At 38.5% G+C, this 23,472-nt stretch overlaps 1 protein-coding gene across 1 annotated transcript; it reads left to right on the forward strand.

Moving 5' to 3' along the window:
* The first annotated feature begins 1,548 nt into the window (after positions 1-1,548).
* Positions 1,549-23,117, forward strand: pomt2 (protein-O-mannosyltransferase 2). Its single transcript, XM_053633347.1, has 21 exons — positions 1,549-2,131; positions 2,235-2,319; positions 3,777-3,881; positions 5,111-5,219; positions 5,339-5,447; positions 6,819-6,978; positions 7,067-7,173; positions 7,276-7,358; positions 10,744-10,853; positions 12,690-12,759; positions 12,858-12,924; positions 14,035-14,113; positions 14,326-14,477; positions 16,098-16,189; positions 16,274-16,350; positions 16,444-16,515; positions 16,626-16,685; positions 17,848-17,953; positions 18,908-19,048; positions 20,001-20,112; positions 21,518-23,117. Exons 1-21 carry the CDS (start codon positions 1,836-1,838, stop codon positions 21,621-21,623), a joined length of 2,298 nt encoding a protein of 765 aa, XP_053489322.1. The 5' UTR covers positions 1,549-1,835; the 3' UTR covers positions 21,624-23,117.
* Positions 23,118-23,472: the final 355 nt, after the last annotated feature.

The raw sequence follows: 23,472 nt of genomic DNA on the forward strand, positions 1-23,472 counted from the left end.
TTTCTTTTTATTAATTACATTATTTTTGCAGATACAGTCAGATCCATAAATATTTGGACATTGGCAAAGTTTTTAAAAATATATATTTTTACCACCGTATATTGGAGTTGAAATAAAATAATTTTCATATTCATTCTTTCATTTCAACTCCAATATACTGTGGTAGACAGCTAAAATAATAACTTTGTCAACTAACAAAGAGGAAACATTAGCACTGTCTGTACACCAAAATATAAACAGAACAGCTGTGTTATATTACTATCAGGGTACTGGTATTGCACCTCCCCATAGTCCACCTCCTCTGTATTAAAGGTCATTTTAGGTAGCAACTATAGAAAATATAAATGGTTTAAAAAAAAAACACCCTACTACTTACTCGTCTCTTCATGCTGCAAGTGCACACTGGTTTTAATAATAATAATAAAGTTTATTTTATAAAGCGCCTTTAAAAGCAGCTTCTCAAAGCACTGTACACAAAATAAGCAGTAAACAGAAAAAATAAAACATATAAAAAAAAGTGTGTCTTGAGTTGAGCTTTAAAAATGCCAAAGGTCTGAGCTTCCCTGAGTTCAGGAGGAAGAGAGTTCCAAAGTGAACGAGCATAGAGAGAAAAAGCCCTGTCACCCATAGATTTTAGGCGGGTTTGTGGAACAGTTAACGGATTACACTGTGAGGAGCGTAGTCTGCGATTTGGGGTGTACGAGATTAATAAACCAGATAAGTAATGAGGAGCCAAGCCATGTAATGCCTTGTATGTCAACATCATGATCTTAAAATCGACACAGAACCTTACCAGGAGCCAGTGCATGGACTCCAATACAGGAGTAATATGTTCACATTTCCTGGTCCCAGTCATTATCACTTTCACACACACTCACACATTCCCACACATAGACACACTTTCACACACTCACACTCCCGCACACTCCCACACACTTAAGCATACTCCCACAGGAGTTTGTCTGTTGATTTCGACAAAGTTTCCATTTCTGCCTCCATTATGGAGAACACAAACTGGGACTCGACTTGCGCATGAATTGGATTAAATTCACTCACTTCCTGGTGACCACCATGATCCATTGGCAAGACTGAGTCAAGACGACTGAAGATGATTCATACACCCATTCAAAACACCCATTCATACACTACGGACATTTTGGAAACGCCAATCCGCCTACCACGCACTGGGTCATGCAACAATCCGCCTACTTTGGACTGGGGAGGAAACCCCCGCAGCACGGGGAGAACATGCAAACTCCGCACACACAGGGCCACGGTGGGAATCGAACCCCAACTCTGGAGGTATGAGGCAAACGTGCTAACCACTGTGTGCCCACACACACACATTCCCACACACATTCACACACACATTCACACACACTTTCTCACACACACTTTCACACACACTTTCACACACACTTTCACACACACTTTCACACACTCACAGACATACATTCCCACACACTTTCACACATGCTAATAAATTTCTGACGATTCCACAATAGGCCGCCAGGTGGCGATGTGCACGTTCAGGTTTCACAGCTGTATCACTCACAGAAGAAGAACTAGTAGTAGAAGTTAAATGCGAATCAGCTGGAGAATAAACACAGCCGGACAAGCAATATTCTACAGATTCAGGCTGTGCAAACGCATTTAAGCCATGTTTATATGTTAAATATGTTAAATTCGAGAGTTTAATCGAGATGCAATGAGAGTGAATATTTGTTTCTCGCGCTTCCAGCCGATGGCAGCTCCAGCACTGCACGGCTGACTGGGCTAACCCATATTTGATTTATCATTAATACCACCTTACCTCATTCCTACCTCTCCATCTCATGGAAGAAAGTGAAGATCATGGCGTCCGAAGACAAAGTTCAGGCGTTTTTCGGAATCGCAGATCGTGCACGCGCACGGAGAAGGAGCGCGCACACGGCAGACCTGTGATACCCGAACCTCCATACGTGCACCCTTCAGACTCCCACAGTCAGTCCTGTTTAAATGGATCAGCTCTAGATCTCTCCAAACGCCGGTATTGTCGCGGTAATGCCGGGTCAGTGTATCCTGTCCTCACTGTGCTGCTTTTATCCGTGTGCACGCGCTTCTACAAGCTCCCCGAGCCGCCGCACGTGTGGTGAGGATGTCTTTAAAAGCAAATAATGTCTATAACTATTATAAAACATGCACACACACAAAATCAATGGTGAGATCTGAAATAATTTGTGTCTTATTTGCAGCTGGGATGAGACCCACTTTGGGAAGATGGGCAGTTATTATATTAACCGCACGTTTTTCTTCGACGTTCATCCACCCCTTGGCAAGGTGAGGCGCTCATCTGTACTGAGGTACCACCATGTAAAGCTCACCTGCCTTCATCTACACTCACTGGCCATTTCATCAGGCACATATACTTTACAATATAAAGTATAAAATCAATGGCTGCACCCAGGGGGTGGGATGGGAACAAAAATCACCCCAGGAATTTATTTTCAAGTGTGCTGTGTGACCAAAATAAGAGAACCCTTTATTTGTCCCATATACATCACACTACAGTGAAATTCTTTTCTTTGCATATCCCAGATTGTTAGGAAGTTGGGGTCAGAGCGCAGGGTCAGCCGTGATACAGCGCCCCTGGAGCAGAGAGGGTTAAGGGCCTTGCTCAAGGACCCAGCAGTGGCAGCTTGACGGTGCTTGGGCTTGAGCCCCCAACCTTCCGATCAGTAACCCAGAGCCACAATGCATCAGACTCTCAGAAATAAAAATACCAAACTGTAACTTCCCTTGTCTCTTGGGGTGACACCTTTAGTACATCCAGCAATCCATTTCCCGTACAGCTTATCTGACATAGGGTCGCAGGGAGCCTGGAGTCTATCCCAGGGAACTTGGTGCACAAAGTGGGGGACACCCTGGACATTCACACACCACAGACATTGGAAATGCTAATCAGCCTACAGCACATGTCTTTGGACTAGTCTTTGGCTAGTATTAATCCTGAGGGAAATTGCAGCATTACAGAAGTGGTAAAAAGACATTTACACATAACCATAAATATGGTAAGACAGTGCAAAGTGAAATATATATATATATATATATATATATATATATATATATATATATATATATATATATATATATATATATATATATATATATATAATGGAAGTCTATTGGGGGTGTGATTGGGGGCTTGTCTCTATCCAAAAAATGTGTAGAGATGTAGTTGGGCTGGAAATTCTGCTGAAACCTGGCAACCCTAGCTTAATGATATTATTAATGAGATTAACTAGGAACAAAATTAGAAATTCAGAAGCACCCACCAAAGTGTTTGGAGCACTAATATACCAATATAATGCACATTCCACCGAGTAAAACCATAGAGGTGAAATTTTACAAATGTAAGCCTGCTAGCTGATCTTGAGATGAGTTCTTAACATGTTGAGAACAGTCCATGAATTTAAAAAAATCTCCAACCATTATTCCTATATGTTCCTGTGGTTAGAAACGGACACTGATGACAGACTAGAGGATGAGTAACAAAAAAGCAAAGTAGGTGTGTCTAATATAGGATTTAGTACCTGGTGCTTAAAAACCCCAACAGCACTGCTGTAGTATTATTACCACCACACACACACACACACACACTCTATCACACTAACATTCCTACTGTGAATGAAGTCGCCTGCCTTCACTATTCAGCTGTTTAACAATCCTATGAATTTAGGACCAGGATAGTTCTGGTTAATATTGTCTGACTAACACTCTTTGTTTTATGAGCTCAGATGCTGATTGGCCTAGCAGGATACCTGACAGGCTACGATGGCACCTTTCCTTTCATCAAACCAGGGGACAAATATGAGCATCACAACTACTGGGGGATGAGAGGGGTAAATATTCTCTTGTCTGATGGTTTAATGTTATTTACCTGAGGTAAGTTGCTTTTGATTTAGTTCGGAATAACGAGCGAGTACACGTGAAGACAGAGTCTGCTTGAAAATTGTATTTTTTTTTAACGCTATAGCTAGGCCTGTCACAATAACTACTTTTGTTGGACGACATATTGTCCCAGAAATAATTGCGATTAAATTGCCATTTTAAGACCATTTTATGCCACTAATATAACGCTAATACAATAGCATAATAATGCAAGTACACCCTTTCAAAGGGCAATGAACTTCTTAATTATTAAGAATATTCAGCTATTGGAATTGGAACATCAAAAAAAAAAAAATCTTTCTCGCGAAAATATCCATTAAATTGAGTCAATATTTTAATGTCATATTTATTCACGGTAGTCAATTTTACTCTGACTCAAATGGCATCGAATATTAGTCAACGGTTTTTTAGTTGCGAAAATGCAAAAATTTAACCAAATATTCACACGTTTTATATATTAACTTAAAAATGTATCAACAAAAACATGTGAAAGCTGCCCTTGTGGTGAAAACCTGATCTCTTGAAATAATAATATTTCTATGAGACACTACTGTAATACACTACTGCGAGTTCTGTATGCTTTAGTTCTTCATCATCCGTGTTTTAGTGCGGCGTAACGGAAGGAGCGTATTCACAACGTGACTTACCCATTCTACCTAGCGCCTCACTTAAGTTCGAGTTCACTCGTGCGTTCGCATCATTTTGTGTGTAATATTACGTTTATGTTGTGTATATGTCTGATTAATCTCATATGTGTGTGTATAGGATGCGTTCGAGTGAGTTAATTAACTAGAACTATTCTTTCTAGATTTTTCTTCTTCAAAAACATTGTTAGGGCATTAATATCTTGCGTGTCTTTTTTCTTCTTCTTTCAACTACACATCTTAAACAGTTTTTGCATTCGAACGTGCATTTTTATCTTAAATTCCACGAATATTCAAAGTTGGAATTTTAAGAGCAGACGAGAAGACAGAAGCAGCGCGATTTGCTAAAAAGTTGGTGACATTCGTTCTTATGTAAACACAATGGCCGAAATCGAGGTCAGCTAAAGTGATGGAGGTCATGTCTATATAACGTACGATAAGCTGATAATGTAAGTATCGTGACAGGCCTAGCTATAGCTCAGCTGATGTGATCATTTGTGGTGTTAAAACACTGCTTGACTCATTTGTCCGCTCAGTTCTGCGCAGCACTCGGCTCCTGTCTGCCTCCTTTTGCTTTCTTGGTGGTCTGGGAGCTGTCTCATTCTACTGCAGCTGCTCTCATTGCAGCATCCCTGCTCGTTTTCGGTACGCGTGATGAAGTGATGGATCATTTTTGTCTTTGCAAATACCTGGAAACAAGCACATACTGAATAATTTGCTGCGTGACATTTAAACATTAACTCGTTGTGGCTGCTTCCCTTTAGACACTGGGTACATCACCCTCTCGCAGTACATCCTGCTTGATCCCATCCTCATGTTTTTTATAATGGGAGCTGTTCTAAGCATGGTCAAATTCAAGCAGCAAAGACTCAGGTAGGCCAACACGCACTAGTCTGTGGCTTAACTGTGCACACTGTATTCATTGTCCGATTTATTGGTTAGAATGTAAACTATCCTACTGATTTGTGTTAGTCCTACGTTCTGTCAGACTTTATTTAAAGCTACAGTACGTAAGATTGTCTTGTTAAAAATGGAAGAAGAACACGATTATTGAGTAAGGGGAGAACAATATGCTAGAATATGGTGTTCTTTAGCTGATGTGAGTCAGGGCGTGCACATCAGAATTTGTTTCCTTCCAGGATTTAGTGATTTTTGCGATCGCAGAATTAACGCAAAATCAAGCAAACTCCACAATATTTGGAGGAGCTTGCAATTTTTTTTATTTACCGCATATTTTGGCACATCATGTGACGTCATTACAACACGCATTCAGCCAAAGCCCTCTTCGATTCATGTGCATCGAGGATGAGTGCAGCTGAAAGGTCTCATTTACCAACCAACAGCACTGCGAAAGACCGCGCAAAACAATTTTGTGCACTTGCTATTGTGCTGATTCAAGTTACCGCATATTTATACCCCTGTGAAACAGGAAGTCATGGTTGAACAATTTCCTGTACCTAGTCACCCAGGTGTACTAAAAGTATAAAATATCAATGGGAATTTTCTTCAAATATAATTTTCTCATATGAATTAATAGGGATGCCAATAATTGTTGCACACCTATATTTAACAAAGAGTATTTTTGTGTTTTTTTTTTTATCAAAAGGTTAAATAATAGACAATTTTTCAGAACCTTCTTAGCTCATATTTTGCCAATATTAGTGGCAGGCACTGTGTTTGACACATTCTACCAAAAATATCTGGTCAAACATCACATCTGATACAAATAGGGTTATATTTAAACATTGATTTATTACTTTAGGTGTTTTTCAGACTATTTTTGTGTAGATTTTGTGTTATTTTTGGATTGTGTTGTTGCAGGATATACCCACGTTTCATTTTTAACTTAACAGTTTTTAATAAGATAACTTGCAAAACAGAAGTTATAGGTTCCTTTTTTCCCATTCAAAATTTTGGGGGGTTCAAACCTTTTGCTCTTGAATGTGTACTATGAAGATTTATTGTAACTTTTATTCAAAATGTTTGTGGTTTTTTTATTTTTTAAATTACTAATGTCATAACTATAATGTGGACCATGAATGAATAACAGTTTTATACAAATTGTGAGACAGCAGGGAAGAAATATAGTTATGTGCATCAATAATTTTCTGTAAAATTGGCAGTGTTTGGAGACTAAAAAATTATGCTTCATCGTTGGCCTGTATACAGTCCATTTATGCCTCCCTTTAATCATAATTTAATATTGTCATTCTGAAATTTTGCCATATTATGATCATACTCTAGACCCTTCAGCTGTTCCTGGTGGCTGTGGCTGATTCTGACAGGAGTGAACCTCGCTGGCTCATTAGGGGTGAAGTTTGTAGGGCTGTTTATCATCTTATTAGTGGGCATCAATACTGCATGGGACCTCTGGAAACTACTTGGAGATGTTCGTCTCTCTCTGGTACGAACAAGGACAGTGTAGATAAATGATAAGACGTGTATGGGTCAGCTCTGCCTGGGGTTTATATACAGTTTTCATTTCTCATCAGGTGGATTTTGCCAAGCACTTGACTGCCAGAGTGTTTGGGTTGATAATGATCCCCTTGTTCCTGTACACTACAGTATTTGCTGTTCATTTTGTTATCTTAAACAGAAGGTATGCAAAAGTCTCTGTCTTTTACTGTTATAGTAAATCTTAATATCACTTGCAGAGAATGTAAAAATTTCAAAAAGCTCATGTTTCTTCCCTCTTACGCAGTGGTCCAGGAGACGGTTTCTTCAGCTCTGCTTTTCAGTCTCGGCTGATCGGAAACAACTTGCACAATGCCACAATGCCAGAATGTGAGCGTATTTGTCAACCTTTTTGTCCAGGAGCTTCAAACAGTCATGTGTCACACACTGATTCTCATCTCTTAAGCTGAAGCCAAGGTGCCAAACACCGTTTCTACAGATCTGTTTCAGATGTTGGGTTCAAATTAATTTACTCGTCTGCAAAAAAGTAATAAGTAACGTCTAGGGCCAACTTCAATCCTTCTCAAAAACGCTGTTATATAAGGACTGAAGTATATGTAGTGGAAAATTGGACCATACAAGAACAACTTCCTATTATGGGTTGGCAATGTGGCAATAATATCATACCATATCATCATACCCCAAAAAATATCATATCCCTCTGCCTTATATAATGTATATCATAATATATATATATATATATATATATATATATATATATATATATATATATATATATATATAATGTGTGTGTGTGTGTGTGTGTGTGTGTGTATATGTATGTATGTATGTATATGTATATATCTCACACACACACACACAGTTGTGCCCAAAAGTTTGCATACCCCTTGCGGAATCTGCTAAATCCTAATACTGCAAACTGTAACTAGGGCTGCAACTAACGATTATTTTCATAATCGATTAGTTGGCCAATAATGTTTGTTTATTTATTTATTTCCCCCTCGATTAATCGGATGGGGCGGGGCAAACTTAAAGTACCTTTTTTTTGTTTGTTTGTTTATTTAAAATAAAATCCACAAACTGAGTGTTCAGACTAAAACTTTACACAACTGTTTGTCCAAAACAGAAAAGAACCCAATACACACCAGAATATATATTATTAATTTAGGACTGTAGTTTAATTCTGTGCTTTTTGTGCATCCATAAAAAATGCATAAATACATATATACAATATAAACTAAATTAAATGAATAAAATAAATGTGTGTGTGTGTGTGTGTGTGTGTATATATATATATATATATATATATATATATATATATATATATATATATATATATATATATATATATATATATATATATAATTTATTCTATAGTATTTATGCATGCACAAAAAGCAGAATTAAACTACAGTCCTAAATTAATAATAAAATCTCACTTTCACCGCATCTTGTGGTTTCTGTTACTTGCTGCCTTTAGACATATTATTTTACTTGTGATCATAATGTTTTAATTAGACATTACAGATGTCTTGCTTGCGCTCCTATTGTGTTTCAGCGCGTCTACACCTCGCGTGATCAGCAACTCGGCCTCGTTGCTAATAGATCACTTCCGTTATAATAAACGACAGAAGTTACACTGCAAGCGCGCAAATACAGCATGTAATGACAATAAACTTAAACTAAACTAAACCTTTTAAGCAGCTTGCACCAGTTTCCCCTGCCCCTTACACACAGTGGAGCATTTTGGATGTAAACATAAGTTTGTGCTCGTGCAGCACTGTTTGATCTCCGCGGTGTTTTTAATTTAAAATTCCCCCCTGCCATAGAGGACTTTCTTAATCAGTCACGTGACGATTTCACCTATGTCTGATGGTGACTGTGGTCATGTTGGGAATAAAAGATAGCGCTGACAGAAAGTAAACTGAAGAAAGTCATTGTCGGTGATGCTGGGTGTCTGATAAGGCTAGCATGTGTATGACGTCATGCGCTGTCGACTAGGAAGCGGCTTATACTTTCGGTTAGTAAAAAAACCCGCTAGTGTTATATTTGAGATATGATATTAGTTTTCTAAAATCCACACACTAGACGGTGCATAGTGTAAGTGTATAGTACTTCATGTGGGACACAACTTTAGTATTTTACTCTCCAAAATGTGTTTTCAGAGCAGAAGTAACGTAATGAGTAAACATGCCCCGTGCTGCGCGCAGACCAACTAATCGATAATGAGATTCGTTGACAACAATTTTCATAATCGATTATTATCGATTTTATCGATTAGTTGTTGCTGCTCTACTGTTAACAAAATAAGAGGGATCATAAAAATTCCCTTTTATTATTATTTTTTTATTTATTTAGTTATGTCCTGAATAAGCTATTTCACATAGCATGTATGCTTACATATAGTCCACAGGACAAGATAATGGCTGAATTTATAAAATTACCTTGTTCAAAAGTTTACATACACTCAATTCTTAATACCGTGTGGTGTTCCCTGGATGATCAGCGACTGTTTTTATGTTTTGTGATGGTTGTTCACGAGTCCCTTGTTTGTCCCGAGCAGTTAAACTGCCCACTGTTCAGAAAAATCCTCCAGGTCCTGCACATTCTTTGCTTCTCCAGCATCTTCTGCATATTTGACCCCTTTCCAACAGTGGCTGTATGATGTAGAGATCCATCTTTTCACACTGAGGACAACTGAGGGACTCGTACACAACTATTACAAAAGGTGCAAACATTCACTGATGCTCAAGAAGGAAACACGATACATTAAGAGCGCTAAAAAAAGAGGGTGTAAACTTTTGAACAGGGTGATCGGTATAAATTGTTAGTATTTTGTCTCCTGGGAGACATTTAACTAGTTTAGGGCAGTGGTGGCTTGGCGGTTAAGGCTCTGGATTACTGATCGGAAGGTCGGGGGTTCAAGCCCCAGCGCTGCCAAGCTGCCACTGTTGAGCCCTTGAGCAAGGCCCTTCACCGTCTCTGCTCCAGGGATGCTGTATCATGGCTGACCCTGCACTCTGACCCCAACCTCCTAACAAGCTGGGGTATGCGAAGAAAAGAATTTCACTGTGTTCTAATGTATATGTGACTAATAAAGACTCATTATTATTTAGTTTCTGAAGGGTAGTACTAAACAAAATAATAATTTACACTGATCATACTGTTCTAAAGTTTATACCCCTGTGGCTCTTAATGTATCATAGGTTTTTCTAACAAAGGAGTTTGAGTTCAGTTTCAAAGAATTTTGTCCAGCATTTATACTAACTGAGAAGGAAGGAAAATTCCGACGATGCCACCTGTGCCAGGGAGACGAGTGGGCAAAATTGGCCTTGCACTCTGAATGTCATATCATAGAGGAGAGCTGGCTGGTGGGTGGGAATTGGCAGGTGACCAAAAAAAGGGAAGGAAAATTAAGCAAATGATTTAAAAAGAAAATGGTTTGTATATCTAGTCAGTTACCTTTTAAAGTGAGTAACAAAGGAGTTAAAAAAGCACTTATACCAAACCATTACATATAATATCATGATACACTTATTTATCATTATATTAATTTCATAACTCCATATTGCCCAGTTCTCCTTCCTTACTTCAAGCTGTTGTTTTGAACACCACCTCTATGGTCAGTTACTCTTTTTGACGCGGATCTATCAGATGTGGTAGTGCTCGGGTCAAGCTGTAAGAGGTTTGTAAGATTAGATCCAATGAAATTGCATCCATTTTGTTTTTAAGATTATTTTCTGCCCACAAACAGACTTGGCATATGGCTCAGTAATAACCGTGAAGAACCTGCGAATAGCTGGAGGATATCTTCATTCCCACTGGCACCTGTATCCAGAGGGGGTCGGAGCCCAACAACAACAGGTCAGTACTGTCTTAGTAGGCTTTTAATAATTACTCACTTACTCCTAGATACACACAATTGTGATTATAGTTTAATAGCTGAGTGTTTGGTTTAAACGTTTAATTGACTTTTCTGTTGCACTGGTTATCAATATTAAATGTAGAAATACTTGAATTTATATTTGTCTGTGTAAAGTAGGGCTGTAAAATACTTGATTTATATTCGAGTACTCAATTATTTAAAAAAAAAATGAAAATACAACTGTTTTTAGAACATTACAGCATTAAAGCCTGCATTTTGTTTTCGTTAATGGGTGATTTGTAACTTTTACCTAGCTTTGGTAAATCAGTCAAATTATTTCATAAAGGTTTAATAAAGTTATAAGCTGAGATTAAGAATTTGCTGTCTTTAATTTCTCTACCTTGTCCCCCTTACAGAAAGAAACAGTAATGCTATAGATACTATATTATTTTTGTTCAGGAAAGGCATGCGTTATTATACGTGTGTGTGTGTGTGTGTGTGTATATATATATATATATATATATATATATATATATATATATATATATATATATATATATATAAATATAAATATAAATATATATATAAATATATATATATATATATATAAATATAAATTAGTATCTGAGTACACCCCTCACATTTTTGTAAATATTGATTACATCTTTTCATGTGCCAACACTGAAGAAATGACACTTTGCTACAATGTAAAGTAGTGAGTGTGCAGCTTGTGTAACAGTGTAAATTTGCTCTCCCCTCAAAATAACTCGACACGCAGCCATTAATGTCTAAACCGCTGGCAAGAAAAGTGAGTACACCCCTAAGTGAAAATGTCCAAATTGGGCCCAATTAGCCATTTTCCCTCCCCGGTGTCATGTGACTTGTTAGTGTTACAAGGTCTCAGGTGTGAATGGGGAGCAGATGTGTTAAATTTGGTGTCATCACTCTCACACTCCTTCATACTGGTCACTGGAAGTTGAACCTGACACCTCATGGCAAAGAACTCTCTGAGGATCTGAAAAAAGAATTGTTGCTCTATATAAAGATGGCCTAGGCTATAAGAAGATTGCCAAGACCCTGACACTGAGCTGCAGCACAGTGGCCAAGACCATACAGCGATTTAACAGGACAGGCCTCGCCATGGTCGACCAAAGAAGTTGAGTGCACGTGCTCAGCGTCATATTCAGAGGTTGTCTTTGGAAAATAGACTTATGAGTGCTGCCAGCATTGCTGCAGAGGTTGAAGGGGTGGGGCTCAGCCTGTCAGTGCTCAGACCATACGCCACACACTGCATCAAATTAGTCTGCATGGCTGTCGCCCCAGAAGGAAGCCTCTTCTAAAGATGATGCACAAGAAAGAAATCATGCACTGTACTATAAATTATAATGTACTTTGCCATACTAAGAAAAATAAACCTTATGAATGAATTGAAGTGAGAGGTTAAATTACATCGTTGTTAGAATGTTTTTCTGTGATAACATGGTTACTGATAATTCATAGAATAATAATTAAAATGTAGCATGCAGTGAGTTGATTACATAAAGGAATGAACTGAGAAACACTTACATATTTATACTGTTTTGCACGCAACCCTTTCCCATTCTGTTTATTCACTTACATTCACTTACTGTACACAGGAGGAGCTTGAACCCTCCTTTAGATAACATTCTCCAGAAAGCTTATCACCGAGGTTGTTTCACTACATTGTTTTAAGTTTTATTTGCGCAGTCTGGAGCTAAATTATTGATTAGCCCATTTTATAACACCACCAGTAATGTTTTGCTTTACGAAGTATTAGTAATAATCTGTCTTGCATTTCTACTTTAATACTGTAGGTCACTGCATATCTGCACAAAGACTATAATAATCTGTGGCTCGTCAAGAGACCTCCTGATGATGATGATGGTGAGGGGAAATCTGGATGTAGACCCACACTCTTTTTATTTCTGACATCAATTGCATGTGGTAGTGGAGATCGTGTCTTGTTTTTTTTGTTTTTGTAGCTTTAGATCCCACAGGGTCTCCTGTGCTTGTCCGACATGGTGACGTCATTCGGCTGGAGCACAAAGAGTGAGTGTGTTCATGATTGGGTTTGAATAATTGCACATTTCTAAAATAAATGTGCTTTCTCAGTCAATGCCGATGACGTGCTGTGACACAGGCCTAAAAAAAATTAGCCTCAAAAATCGAATCAAACAAATCTGAGGTAATGCCTGTTGCAGATAGGCTGTGCGAATATACAGTGTGGGCTAGAAAGAAATCATCCCCAACCTCCACTTCATACCATACTGTGTAATTTTACTTATGTGGTGCTGCCATTCTTGGTTCAACAAAAGTCAAATCTAATCCATTTTAAGCGATTTATCAACAGCAAATAAAGCATTGTGGAGGCCAGAATCTGAGACTTAAGCCTAGTTCACATTACACGATTTTTAAATCGGCAGTCGATCGTTATGTGTGAACTACTCAACGATGCTTCGCCAAGGCTTGCCGACACGTCGTGCCAGACATCCTGTGGTGTGAAAAGTGTCGTCACTGGCAGTGATTGCAGCAACGAACTACAGCCAATGAGAGAGCAAGGCATGGGGTGAGGTGACCGTGAGGAAGGGAAACCCGTCAAACCTATGGCAGAAGCATAAAGGGGAAATGATGTACAACTTTTTAACACAATCCCTGCTGGCGGCATGTACTAACTTTCTTTGTCTTTTCCTTTTTGGGGTTTCTTCAGCACAAATACATCCTACGTACATCTTCAAAAATTGCTGTTTCACGTGTGGTTTTCGCGTCATATATCCGTGTGATTTCTCGCGTGTGTTTTCGTGACAAAACACAGTTTGGACACCAAATAAAGTCGTTGTCAGATCGTGTAGTGTGAACAGCACCATGGTTCTCGACGCTGAAAGTCGTGTAGTGTGAACTTGGCCTTATTTGTATTGCTTCGCTGAAAGACGGTTGCGTAGTGGTTAGCAGGTTTGCCTCTCACCTCCGGGGTTGGGGTTTTGAATGTTTGCATGTTACTCAGATGGCCCTGATTATGTGGTTGTCGTTTTGCCTTGAAGAGCAGCATCACAAACCTATGGCATATTTTTTATTTATTTTTTATTAATGGATGTAACAAGCCACAAGCTTCAGTGCTATATCCTGACGCTGTCACTGTGTTTATAAATCTTTCTCTGTCAGGACTACGCGCAACCTGCACAGTCACCTTCATGAGGCACCACTGACTAAGAAGCACCTTCAAGTCACAGGCTATGGCATTGTGAGTAACATGATGTATATTTGTGTCTATTAAAGTACCTAAAAAAAATGCTAATATTGCTAACATTGAATTATGCCAGCTCTTAGGAAAATGCAAATAACATCATGGTGGCTCCTATATGCCATTTTCTTAGCATGATTCACTTGAATAGATGTTTGTGTAGAAGTAATAGCAACAGAGATTAATAATCATAACCTGCTCTCTTTCTTTAGAATGGTACCGGGGATGCCAATGATGTCTGGCAGGTGGAGGTGTGTGGAGGAAAGAAGGGGGACCCGGTGAAGGTGTTGCGCAGTAAAGTGCGCTTCCTACATCGTTCCACTGGCTGTGTGCTCTATTCCTCAGGCAAGATGCTCCCAAAGTGGTAAGAACCTCTCAAACTGTGGTGACTCATCATTTAACCCCCCATCATTTAATCAAGGTCCATTTATACTTGTGTGTAAACTGTACTGTATCTGTGTCCTTAAATAGAGAAAAGGTTTATGGGTAAGTGGGACTGCAGAGACTGGACATCCAGCAGCATCTGTGAAAAAGTAGTTCGCCTCTGCTTTAATAGCGATTAATTTCACTTAATATCAAGCAAATCTGGGCAATATGATGATGTATCAATATTGTCATCACATTTTTAACAATATACTTTTCAGAGATCTCACTGCTATCCTGAGTATTTCCTATAGCAATTATAAACAGATGATTAGAAGTTACTATTTTGTGATGAATCTTTAAAATTGTAAAATTTTACAACTTTGCCTAGAAATTTTATTTTCCCTCCTTTTCATCGTTAAACGTGCAGCACTACTGGCAGTTTGTTAATAAACCTATATATTGTGACACACATTGTATAGCATACAAATTGGTTTCAAGTATCATGATGTGATTTTAAAAAAAATATATATATATATTATTTACTTATCCCACGGTCTGTGTGAATACTAATTCTGATTGGCTGTAAGGTTTGCGATCGAATCGTGTAATGCACAGGTAGTTCAAGTCAGTTTAATCATCGTTCTAAATGAATGTGCTGCCTATAAACAGTTGTAACCATAGTAACATACAACTACAGTTGCATACAGTAGTTAAACTCACAGCTTCATTATTAGGAGAGACTCGGCACAGGTGCAGGTAATTCATGCACGCACAATCTCTCACTCATAACTATTTATTATAATTCGTTCAAATAAATGTAATCTTATCTAGAGTTAACGACCCGTATATAAAATAAGTAATGAAAATTAACCGTTATTTTTTTATCCTTTCAGGCAAATTTTGCACTGCGTGCATCAATGACTGGTTTAACTTGTCAATGCTGACAAGTGACCAAGGTGTATATATAATTTGGATAATCCATGGTTAGGTGTGCATTACACGATTTGAATGCACTATGCGGATGAATTGGTTCTTTGTCTCCACGTTGTGCATTAAAATCGTGTAATGCACGCCTAACCATGGATTATTCCTTTACTTGTATCCCAGCACTTTTGAATTCTAGAATCTGTTTGGTTAGAAGTTGTTCATTAGTGCTGGATGTAATTCAAATCGCAGGTTTATGTTAATGCACTCATACCAATACTTTATCATTCCTATAGAAACAATACATTCACAGGGACTTTTGTAAGATGGATGATCTACATAGTGCAAGGACGGTAAAGAAAACATGATGTTATTTACCAAAGATAAACATAAAAGCATTTTGGTTTTCCCTCAAGAACACACATTCCCAGTATGTTCAAGTACACTTAAACTCTGTGCACAATTCTTGCATTTATACAGACACAGAAGTAAAAGAGATGTACGAGATCATACATTTCAGAGTAGCTTTTACTGTAGTTGCTGAATAATTCGGATTAATTCATGAATAACAAGCTTGCAGATGAATAGATGAAAAATATTCTAGAGTTTAACGGGAAGAATTATGAATGGAATATATGCAGTGCAGAAATTGAAGATATACATTTTTTAATATAAGTGTCTTGCATTTTTAAAGGGGCTGGGAACAGGTCGAGGTCACATGTAGTCCATACTTAAAGGAAACTCCAAACTCCCAGTGGAACATTGAAGATCACATCAACCCCAGATGTAAGTCACTGCAGCTCAACCCTATCAACATGATGATTGTTTTTTGGACTTGCAGCATAAAGTGTGATTTTTGTGTCTACGTAGTGCCCAATATTAGTTTGTGTGTGCTGAAGCCTTCCTTCCTGGAGATCTTACTTGAATCTCATATTGTCATGATCAGGGTAAGGTAAACTCGAAAATGCACAGTACAAAACACTCATAGAAAGCAGAATAAGCATCCGGATGCAGTTTTTGTGTTTCTTGCTCTTGAACAGGGAAACAGTGGCCTGAAACCTAAAGACAATGAGGTGAACTCGAAACCATGGCACTGGCCCATCAACTATCAGGTAACTTTCTTGCGTTACACTAGAATTGCTACACGTTTGAAACTAGCACTGGTCATGTGAATTCATCTACTATGAAATATTATAATAATTCTCATCACTTTCATGTGTAGGGCTTGAGATTTTCTGGAGTGAATGAAACAGAGTACCGTGTGTATCTTTTAGGGAACCCTGTAAGTATCCTCTCTCTCTCTCTCACCATCTCTCTCTTTCTTTTCTATTTCTACTGGTTTATACTGTGAAATTTGTTTATACTATAGTTAAGCTGTGACAAGAATCCTGTAGTTACAGAAACCTGTTATCAAGGTGAGGTCCGTGAAGCAGGGGATCTCTCTTTTTTTTTTTTTTTTAATTTTTATATATATATATATATATATATATATATATATATATATATATATATATAAATATATAAAAAATATATAAAAAGCAATAAACAGTAATAAATTAAACAAAGTCAATATTTGGTATGATGACTCTTTTGCTTAAAAAAAACAATAGTAGTCTCCGGTACTACTGATTTGTGTAGTTTTATAAGGAGATGAGCTGTAAGTTTTATTGAGCATCTTGCAGAACCAGCCACGGTTCTTCTTGAGACTGATTGTTGCACTCATTTTTATTTTTGCAGCAAAATCCAACAGCCTTCGTTGTTTTTATTTATTTTTTTGTTTTTTGTCTGAAAAGTGGTGTCTTGCATAATACGCTTCTTTCTTTACTGACAAAATACTCTATACTCTTTGTGAAGTATATACTCAGTTGCTGTTTGTCTGTGTTGTTTACCCAGCCTTAATTCTGTGTATGTTTATTCTGGAGTTTTGACTTTGCTTACGTTTACGACTTCATTTCTTTGCCTTACCCTGTTTGTGTTGTTTGCCTGATCTCCTGACCTCTGCCTGCCCATGATTCATGTTTTCTGCCTTATCCTTTGGACATATTGTTGTTTGATTAAACTTCCATACCTGCACTTGCTTCCGTCTCAGCCTCCATTACGTGACAAACAGTTTGTACTTAAACAAAATCGGGTGCACTTTTGCACAGTGCTGTATGTTTGAGGGGCAGCAGCCATATTTCAGAACTTAAGCATGTTAAGAATATTCATGAACATTAGCCGTCTACTTATGAAAACTCGTAATTAGTCGTAAAACCTTTATGAAAACTTGTAATTAGTTGTAAAACCTTTATGAAAACTCGTAGTAGGCAGTTTCTGTGACACTGAGAAAAAGAAGCACCATACATAATTGTTTAGAGAACAGTAACCGAACGATTGTGCAATTATATTCCAAAGTCATAAGGAAATGTGTTTTACTCAGTTGCAGCTTTCTGTCTGTTCCATAGGTGATCTGGTGGCTGAATCTGTTCGCTCTGGCTTTGTTTCTTGTCATGGCGTGCCTGTTTTCTCTGGCCTTACAGAGAGGAGCTAAACTCGAGGGAGAGAGGAAAGGTGCGCAGGAAACATTCCTTGCCTTTTTGTCAACTAAAATGCCATTGACTAATATTCGCTGTATGTGTGCCATTTTAGTCCGAGTAAAATTGACTAAAATGAATAAATATGACGATGAAATGTTGACTAAATTTAAAGGATATTTTCGTCAGAAGATATAAACTGTTTTTTGACGTTTCAATTCCAACGTCTGAATATTCTTAAGAATAAAGTTGATTGCTCTTTGAAAGGGAGTATTTACATTATTATGCTATTATATTATTGTTATATCAGTGGTATAAAATAGTCATAAAATGACAATTATTTCTGTGACAATACTGTATATCATCCAATAAAAGTTGTTGTGACAGGCCTACATTCTAATGTTAAAACAGGGGAGAGACATTTTTCATACCCCATGTCCATGGTCTTGCTTGCATTTACTTACTTGTGTGTGTGTGTGTGTGGAAAGGGGGAGCAGTTCTGTGTTCAACTGCCTGCTGGATGTTATTTTGAACGCCAACCAAATTACGAATTAATGGAGAGACTGAAAGCTTTTTTTTATTATTATTATAATATACATACTTTGTTTTGAATTCTAGATGTTCAGTCATATACCCTTAAACATGAAACTCGGTTTCAGATTTTAGATGCAAACCACAAAATGCAACTTCAAAATAATAATATTTAACTTCAAATGTTTACTGCCATAATTCTAACACCACAGTATGTACTTTGATCATATTTTGCATTTAGAAATGGTTTCAGCATCGATTGGTCAATTCTAAAGCCTTTCAAAAGGAATTGAAAGGTGTTGGGTGGGTTTATGAATGAACTGATCAATGACATTCCCATGAACATAGTTATGTGAAATGTATTATCTGATATTGCTTTCGTGCTATTAAGTCATGTTGTGTCGTGCTCTGTGCACAGTTGTTGTTTTGATCGTCAATAACGGCCGTTCCGTTCTTGCAGCACGCTGCCAGGTTCTTAGAGAAGGTGGAGGGATGCTGTTCTTGGGTTGGCTGCTACACTACATGCCCTTCTACATCATGGGCCGAATTCTCTACTACCACCACTACTTCCCTGCCATGCTGTTCAGCAGTATGCTTACAGGTATTGAGAACTGGAGAATAACCTGGGACCATCTTCCCCTGGTGAACACTGGTCAGCAGTGGTGGCTTGGCGGTTAAGGCTCTGCGTTACTGGTCAGAAGGTCGGGGATTCAAGCCCCAGCACTGCCAAGCTGCCACTGTTGGCCCCTTGAGCATGGCCTTTAACCTTCAGGGGTTATGAACCTACAGGGGTGCTGTATCATGGCTGACCCTGTGCTCTGACCTCAGCTTCCTAACATGCTGGGGTATGCGAAGAAAAGAATTTCACTGTGCATACGTATATGTGATAAAGACTCCTTATCATTAACACTGTTAAGTAATGGTTGGTGTGGTGGTTAGGGAAAACCTGTCGAGTGTTGCTGTGGCCAAAAATAGTGAAAAATAGTTGGTTTTTCTGTCTTTGACATACTTTGATTAGGTTAGGTATTGATCAGCTACCAACCAGGGAGGGTGAAGGCTATCACTTGCTTCCTTCAAGGCACATGAAGCCAGCTGCTTGCGTAACCCCCCCCCCCCGAACTGCTGCTCGTGCAACGTCGGGGTGGCGTAACACACTCTGAGGCAAGCACTATCTGCCCCATTCTGCATGCACAGACACTCATTATTGGCTAGTGTCGCTGTGATTGATGGAGGAGAGAGTATGGCCAGTTTGCTCTCTTTGGCCGTGGATGGCTGTGGCATCTTTGGGATTCAAACCTGCGATCTATGGATGATCAGGCAACCCCTTTTTTTTTTTTTTTTTTTTTTTTTTTTTTTTCCCCCCCTCCTATTGTGCCACTTTTAATCAGAAAAATCAGACACTGCCAGATCTTTTCTTTTGGCGGTCTTTGCTCACAATGTCACTACATCACCCATCATTGGGTGTTACTCGGCTTAAGGCACATTGTGAAGCAAATCTGTTGTATTCAGAAGTGTTGGTGACAGCCCCTTAACCTTCCTTCTTCTGTTTAAAGGAATAACACTGGACACACTTCTGCAGAATACTGACCTCCTGTTTAGTCCAGCTGTTTCAAAGTGCATTTTAAGAGCGGGTCAAATGGTGCTACTGTTAGGACTCCTCCACAGGTAAGAGCACTTGATACCCAAACATTGCAAATTTCAATGATCATTAAAATCTATTATATTTTAGACTCAACTTTTTTTTTTTTTGAAGCCAGTAGAAGGTTGTATTTTCTTTTTGTAAACTGCCTTCAAAACATTATCGGTGTATATCAATAACTATATTATAACAATAGGTGCATGTCTCTGACCTGTTATTTTAAGGGCAGTGTAAACATGACACACATTATAGTCCAAAGTAATATACAGCAGCTTTCTCTTACATAATACTTGTTTAAGAAAATTATGTTAAAAAATTACACAGATCCACCATAACATTAAAACCACCTGCCTAATATTGGGTATGTTCCCCTTGTGCTGCCAAAACAGCTCTGACCCATCGAGGCATGGACCTCCTGAAGGTGTGCTCTGGTATCTGGCACCAAGATGTTTGCAGCAGATCCTTTAAGTCAGTAAGTTGTGAGGTGGGGCGTTCATGGATCAGATTGAGATCTGGGGAATTTGGAGGTCAAATCAACACCTTGAAGTCTTTGTCATGTTCCTCAAACCATTCCTGAACAATTTTTGCAGTGTGGCAGGGAGCATTATTCTGCCACTGCCACTAGGGAATACTGTTGCCATGAAGGGGTGTACTTGATCTGCAACAATGTTTAGGTAGGTGGTACGTGTCAAAGTAACATCCACATGAATGCCAGGACCCAAGGTTTCCCAGCAGAACATTGCCCAGAGTATCACACTGCCTCTGCCAGTTCTGATGCTCACATGCCCTTTGTAGGCATTTTTGCTAAGGACAGGGGTCAGCATGGGCACTCTGACCGGTCTGCAGCTACACAGCCCCATACGCAGCAAACTACGATGCACTGTGTGTTCTGATACCTTTCTATCACACCCAGAATTAACTTTTTCAGAAATTTGTGCTACTGGAGCTTTCCTGTGGGATCGGACCAAACGGACCAGCCTCCCCACGCACATCAGTGAGACTTGGGTGCTCATGACCCTATTGCCGGTTCACCGGTTGTCCATCCTTGGACCACTTTTGGTAGGTACTAACCACTGCATCCTGGGAACACCCCACAAGACCTGCCATTTTTGAGATGCTTTGATCCAGTCGACTAGCCATCACAATTTCACCCATGTCAAAGTCGCTTGCCCATTTTTCCTGCTTTCAACGCAACTTCGAGAACCTACTGTTCACTTGCTGCCTGATATATCCCACCCCTTGACTCCTAATGGTTTTAACGTTATGGCTGATCAGTGTATGTATTAACAACATGATTTACTACATGTGTTATAGAAACATTTTTTAAAAAAGTTCTCAGGGTAGAAGACTTGTCATTTTTAATCTGTTTGTAATATTGCAAGCAAATTCAAGTTTTGCATAATCAAAATTATTTGTCTCCCTTCTTTGCAGCTTCTACCTGTTCCACCCTCTGTCCTATGGCATGAAGGGGCCGCTTGCTCACGATCCTGCCTCCTCCATGGCGGGACTCAGATGGTTGGACTCCTGGGAATTTTGAAGTGTTTCGAAAGGATACGTAGTGTGGAAAAAATAATATTAACTAGTCTAGGGACTAGAGAGCTGCAAAAATAGGGATATTTTCATTCTTTTAAACACACACAAGGTTTCATTTTCTGAGATTATTATTATTATTATTATTATTATTATTATTATTATTAGATATACTAGAATTGCTAACTTATAAATTACTGGCAGTTTGTAAAGCATCACTTGGTTCAATTTGTTAGCACAGAGCTACGTTTCTTTTACAGCTGAGGGAAATGTACGTTATGTACAGTATGTTATCTGTATTGTGAAACATTTCTTATTTAATTTGATATGTTTGTAGGATCGTTGGATGTACTTTATATCTACTTCAGGTTTGACTGAAAAGAACAATCACATGAAGTGCCTTTTAGGTGATGAATATATAAAATGTAGTGACGATTCAGTGAGATAATGGTTTAGAGCTGAAAGGGAGTTTATTGGAATTCTGGAAATCTCACTAGCACTTTGGGACTTTTACCTTATGATTAAAAGGTCTGAGTTTTTGAAGTATTCATTTATAGCCTCTAGAGAGCTAGCAATAAATTGGCAATATCCAATCCTTGGAACAGATTGGCTTGTCAGATCATTTTAATGTACATATTAATTTTTTTTTTTTTAACAAGAATTTCCTGTGAAGGTTATATTCTTGCTTTGTTCTTGAATATTATGTCATTATTTTTGAGTATTAAAAAGTAAACTATGAAATAAGTAATTGCCCCATTGTGGTTTCTTCCTCAGTGATTTGCCAATGAATACAACTTTTTAATTTATTAAAACAGCATGTCGTGTTCATTAACTGTTTATAGTTAAATCTAATGTTGTGGAAGGACGAATTAGTTCCTGTTATCACTTGCATTATAGCAGCTGGAAACACTTGCTCCCTCACCAGACTCTCTTTTTGTCTCTCTCGTGAAGTTAATAAGACAAAAACACAGCTTGTGAAGATGCTCTGAAACTGGGAAGCACAAAGTCCTCTGTCCTGAAGACTTTCCCATGGTGGAAAACTTACTGATTGTTATAAAGCACAGACACTCGAGACTCTTTCCGTAAATGTCAAAAACTTGACCATGTCCACAATTCTGTTTTTCTTTATTAAATAACAAGTTTGAATTCAATTTTATTTGTATAGCACTTTTTGCAATGGACATTGTCTCAAAGCAGCTATACAGAAACATATAAACACGGTATACAGAATTTAAATGTGTGAATTTATCCCAATTGATTAAGCCGGTGGTGATGGTGGCAAGGAAAAACTCCCTAAGATGTTAAGAGGAAGAAAGCTTGAGAGGAACCAGACTGAGAACCCATCCTCATCTGGGTAACAACGGATAGTGTTAAACTAAAAGAAAGTTAATTGTGGTTTAATACGAAGTCTGTTTGTAGAACTAGTCTACTGTTCAAAGGAGACCTGAGTCTAAAACTGCATGTGATAATTGCAGTCCTGGGGCCTTAGAAGCAACCATAGTCCCAGCAACCACAGTGAGTGTGTCCATCTGGAATTGGAGTAGATGAGAGCTCCATCCAGAGGTAGGGCATCCGAACGGATCAGGCAGGTCCGGAGAGCAGAAAGGATCAGGATCGCTAGTATCTCCATAAAATCGTGTGCGGCTCAACAGAAGGAGACCGGGAGAGAAAAGATTGTTAAGACTGTACTTTGCATAACAAAGTCTACTCGTGGTAAGCTTGAATAAACAAACATGTTTTAAGCCTAGACTTAAACAGTGAGACTGGGTCCCGAACACTAATTGGAAGGCTGTTCTATAACTGTGGGGCTTTATAAGAAAAAGCTCTTCCCCCCCTGCTGTAGCCTTCGCTATTCG

This window comes from Ictalurus furcatus, chromosome 9 (assembly GCF_023375685.1).
Source record: "Ictalurus furcatus strain D&B chromosome 9, Billie_1.0, whole genome shotgun sequence".
NCBI classification, from domain to species: domain Eukaryota; kingdom Metazoa; phylum Chordata; class Actinopteri; order Siluriformes; family Ictaluridae; genus Ictalurus; species Ictalurus furcatus.

Excerpts from the sequence above, each read along its gene's own strand:
- pomt2 (XM_053633347.1), top strand. The coding sequence starts at position 1,836 with ATGGAAGAAAGTGAAGATCATGGCGTCCGAAGACAAAGTTCAGGCGTT. Across the intron at positions 3,882-5,110 it reads ACTACTGGGGGATGAGAGGG|TTCTGCGCAGCACTCGGCTC; the intron begins GTAAATATTCTC and ends TTGTCCGCTCAG. Across the intron at positions 16,686-17,847 it reads TGTATCTTTTAGGGAACCCT|GTGATCTGGTGGCTGAATCT; the intron begins GTAAGTATCCTC and ends TCTGTTCCATAG.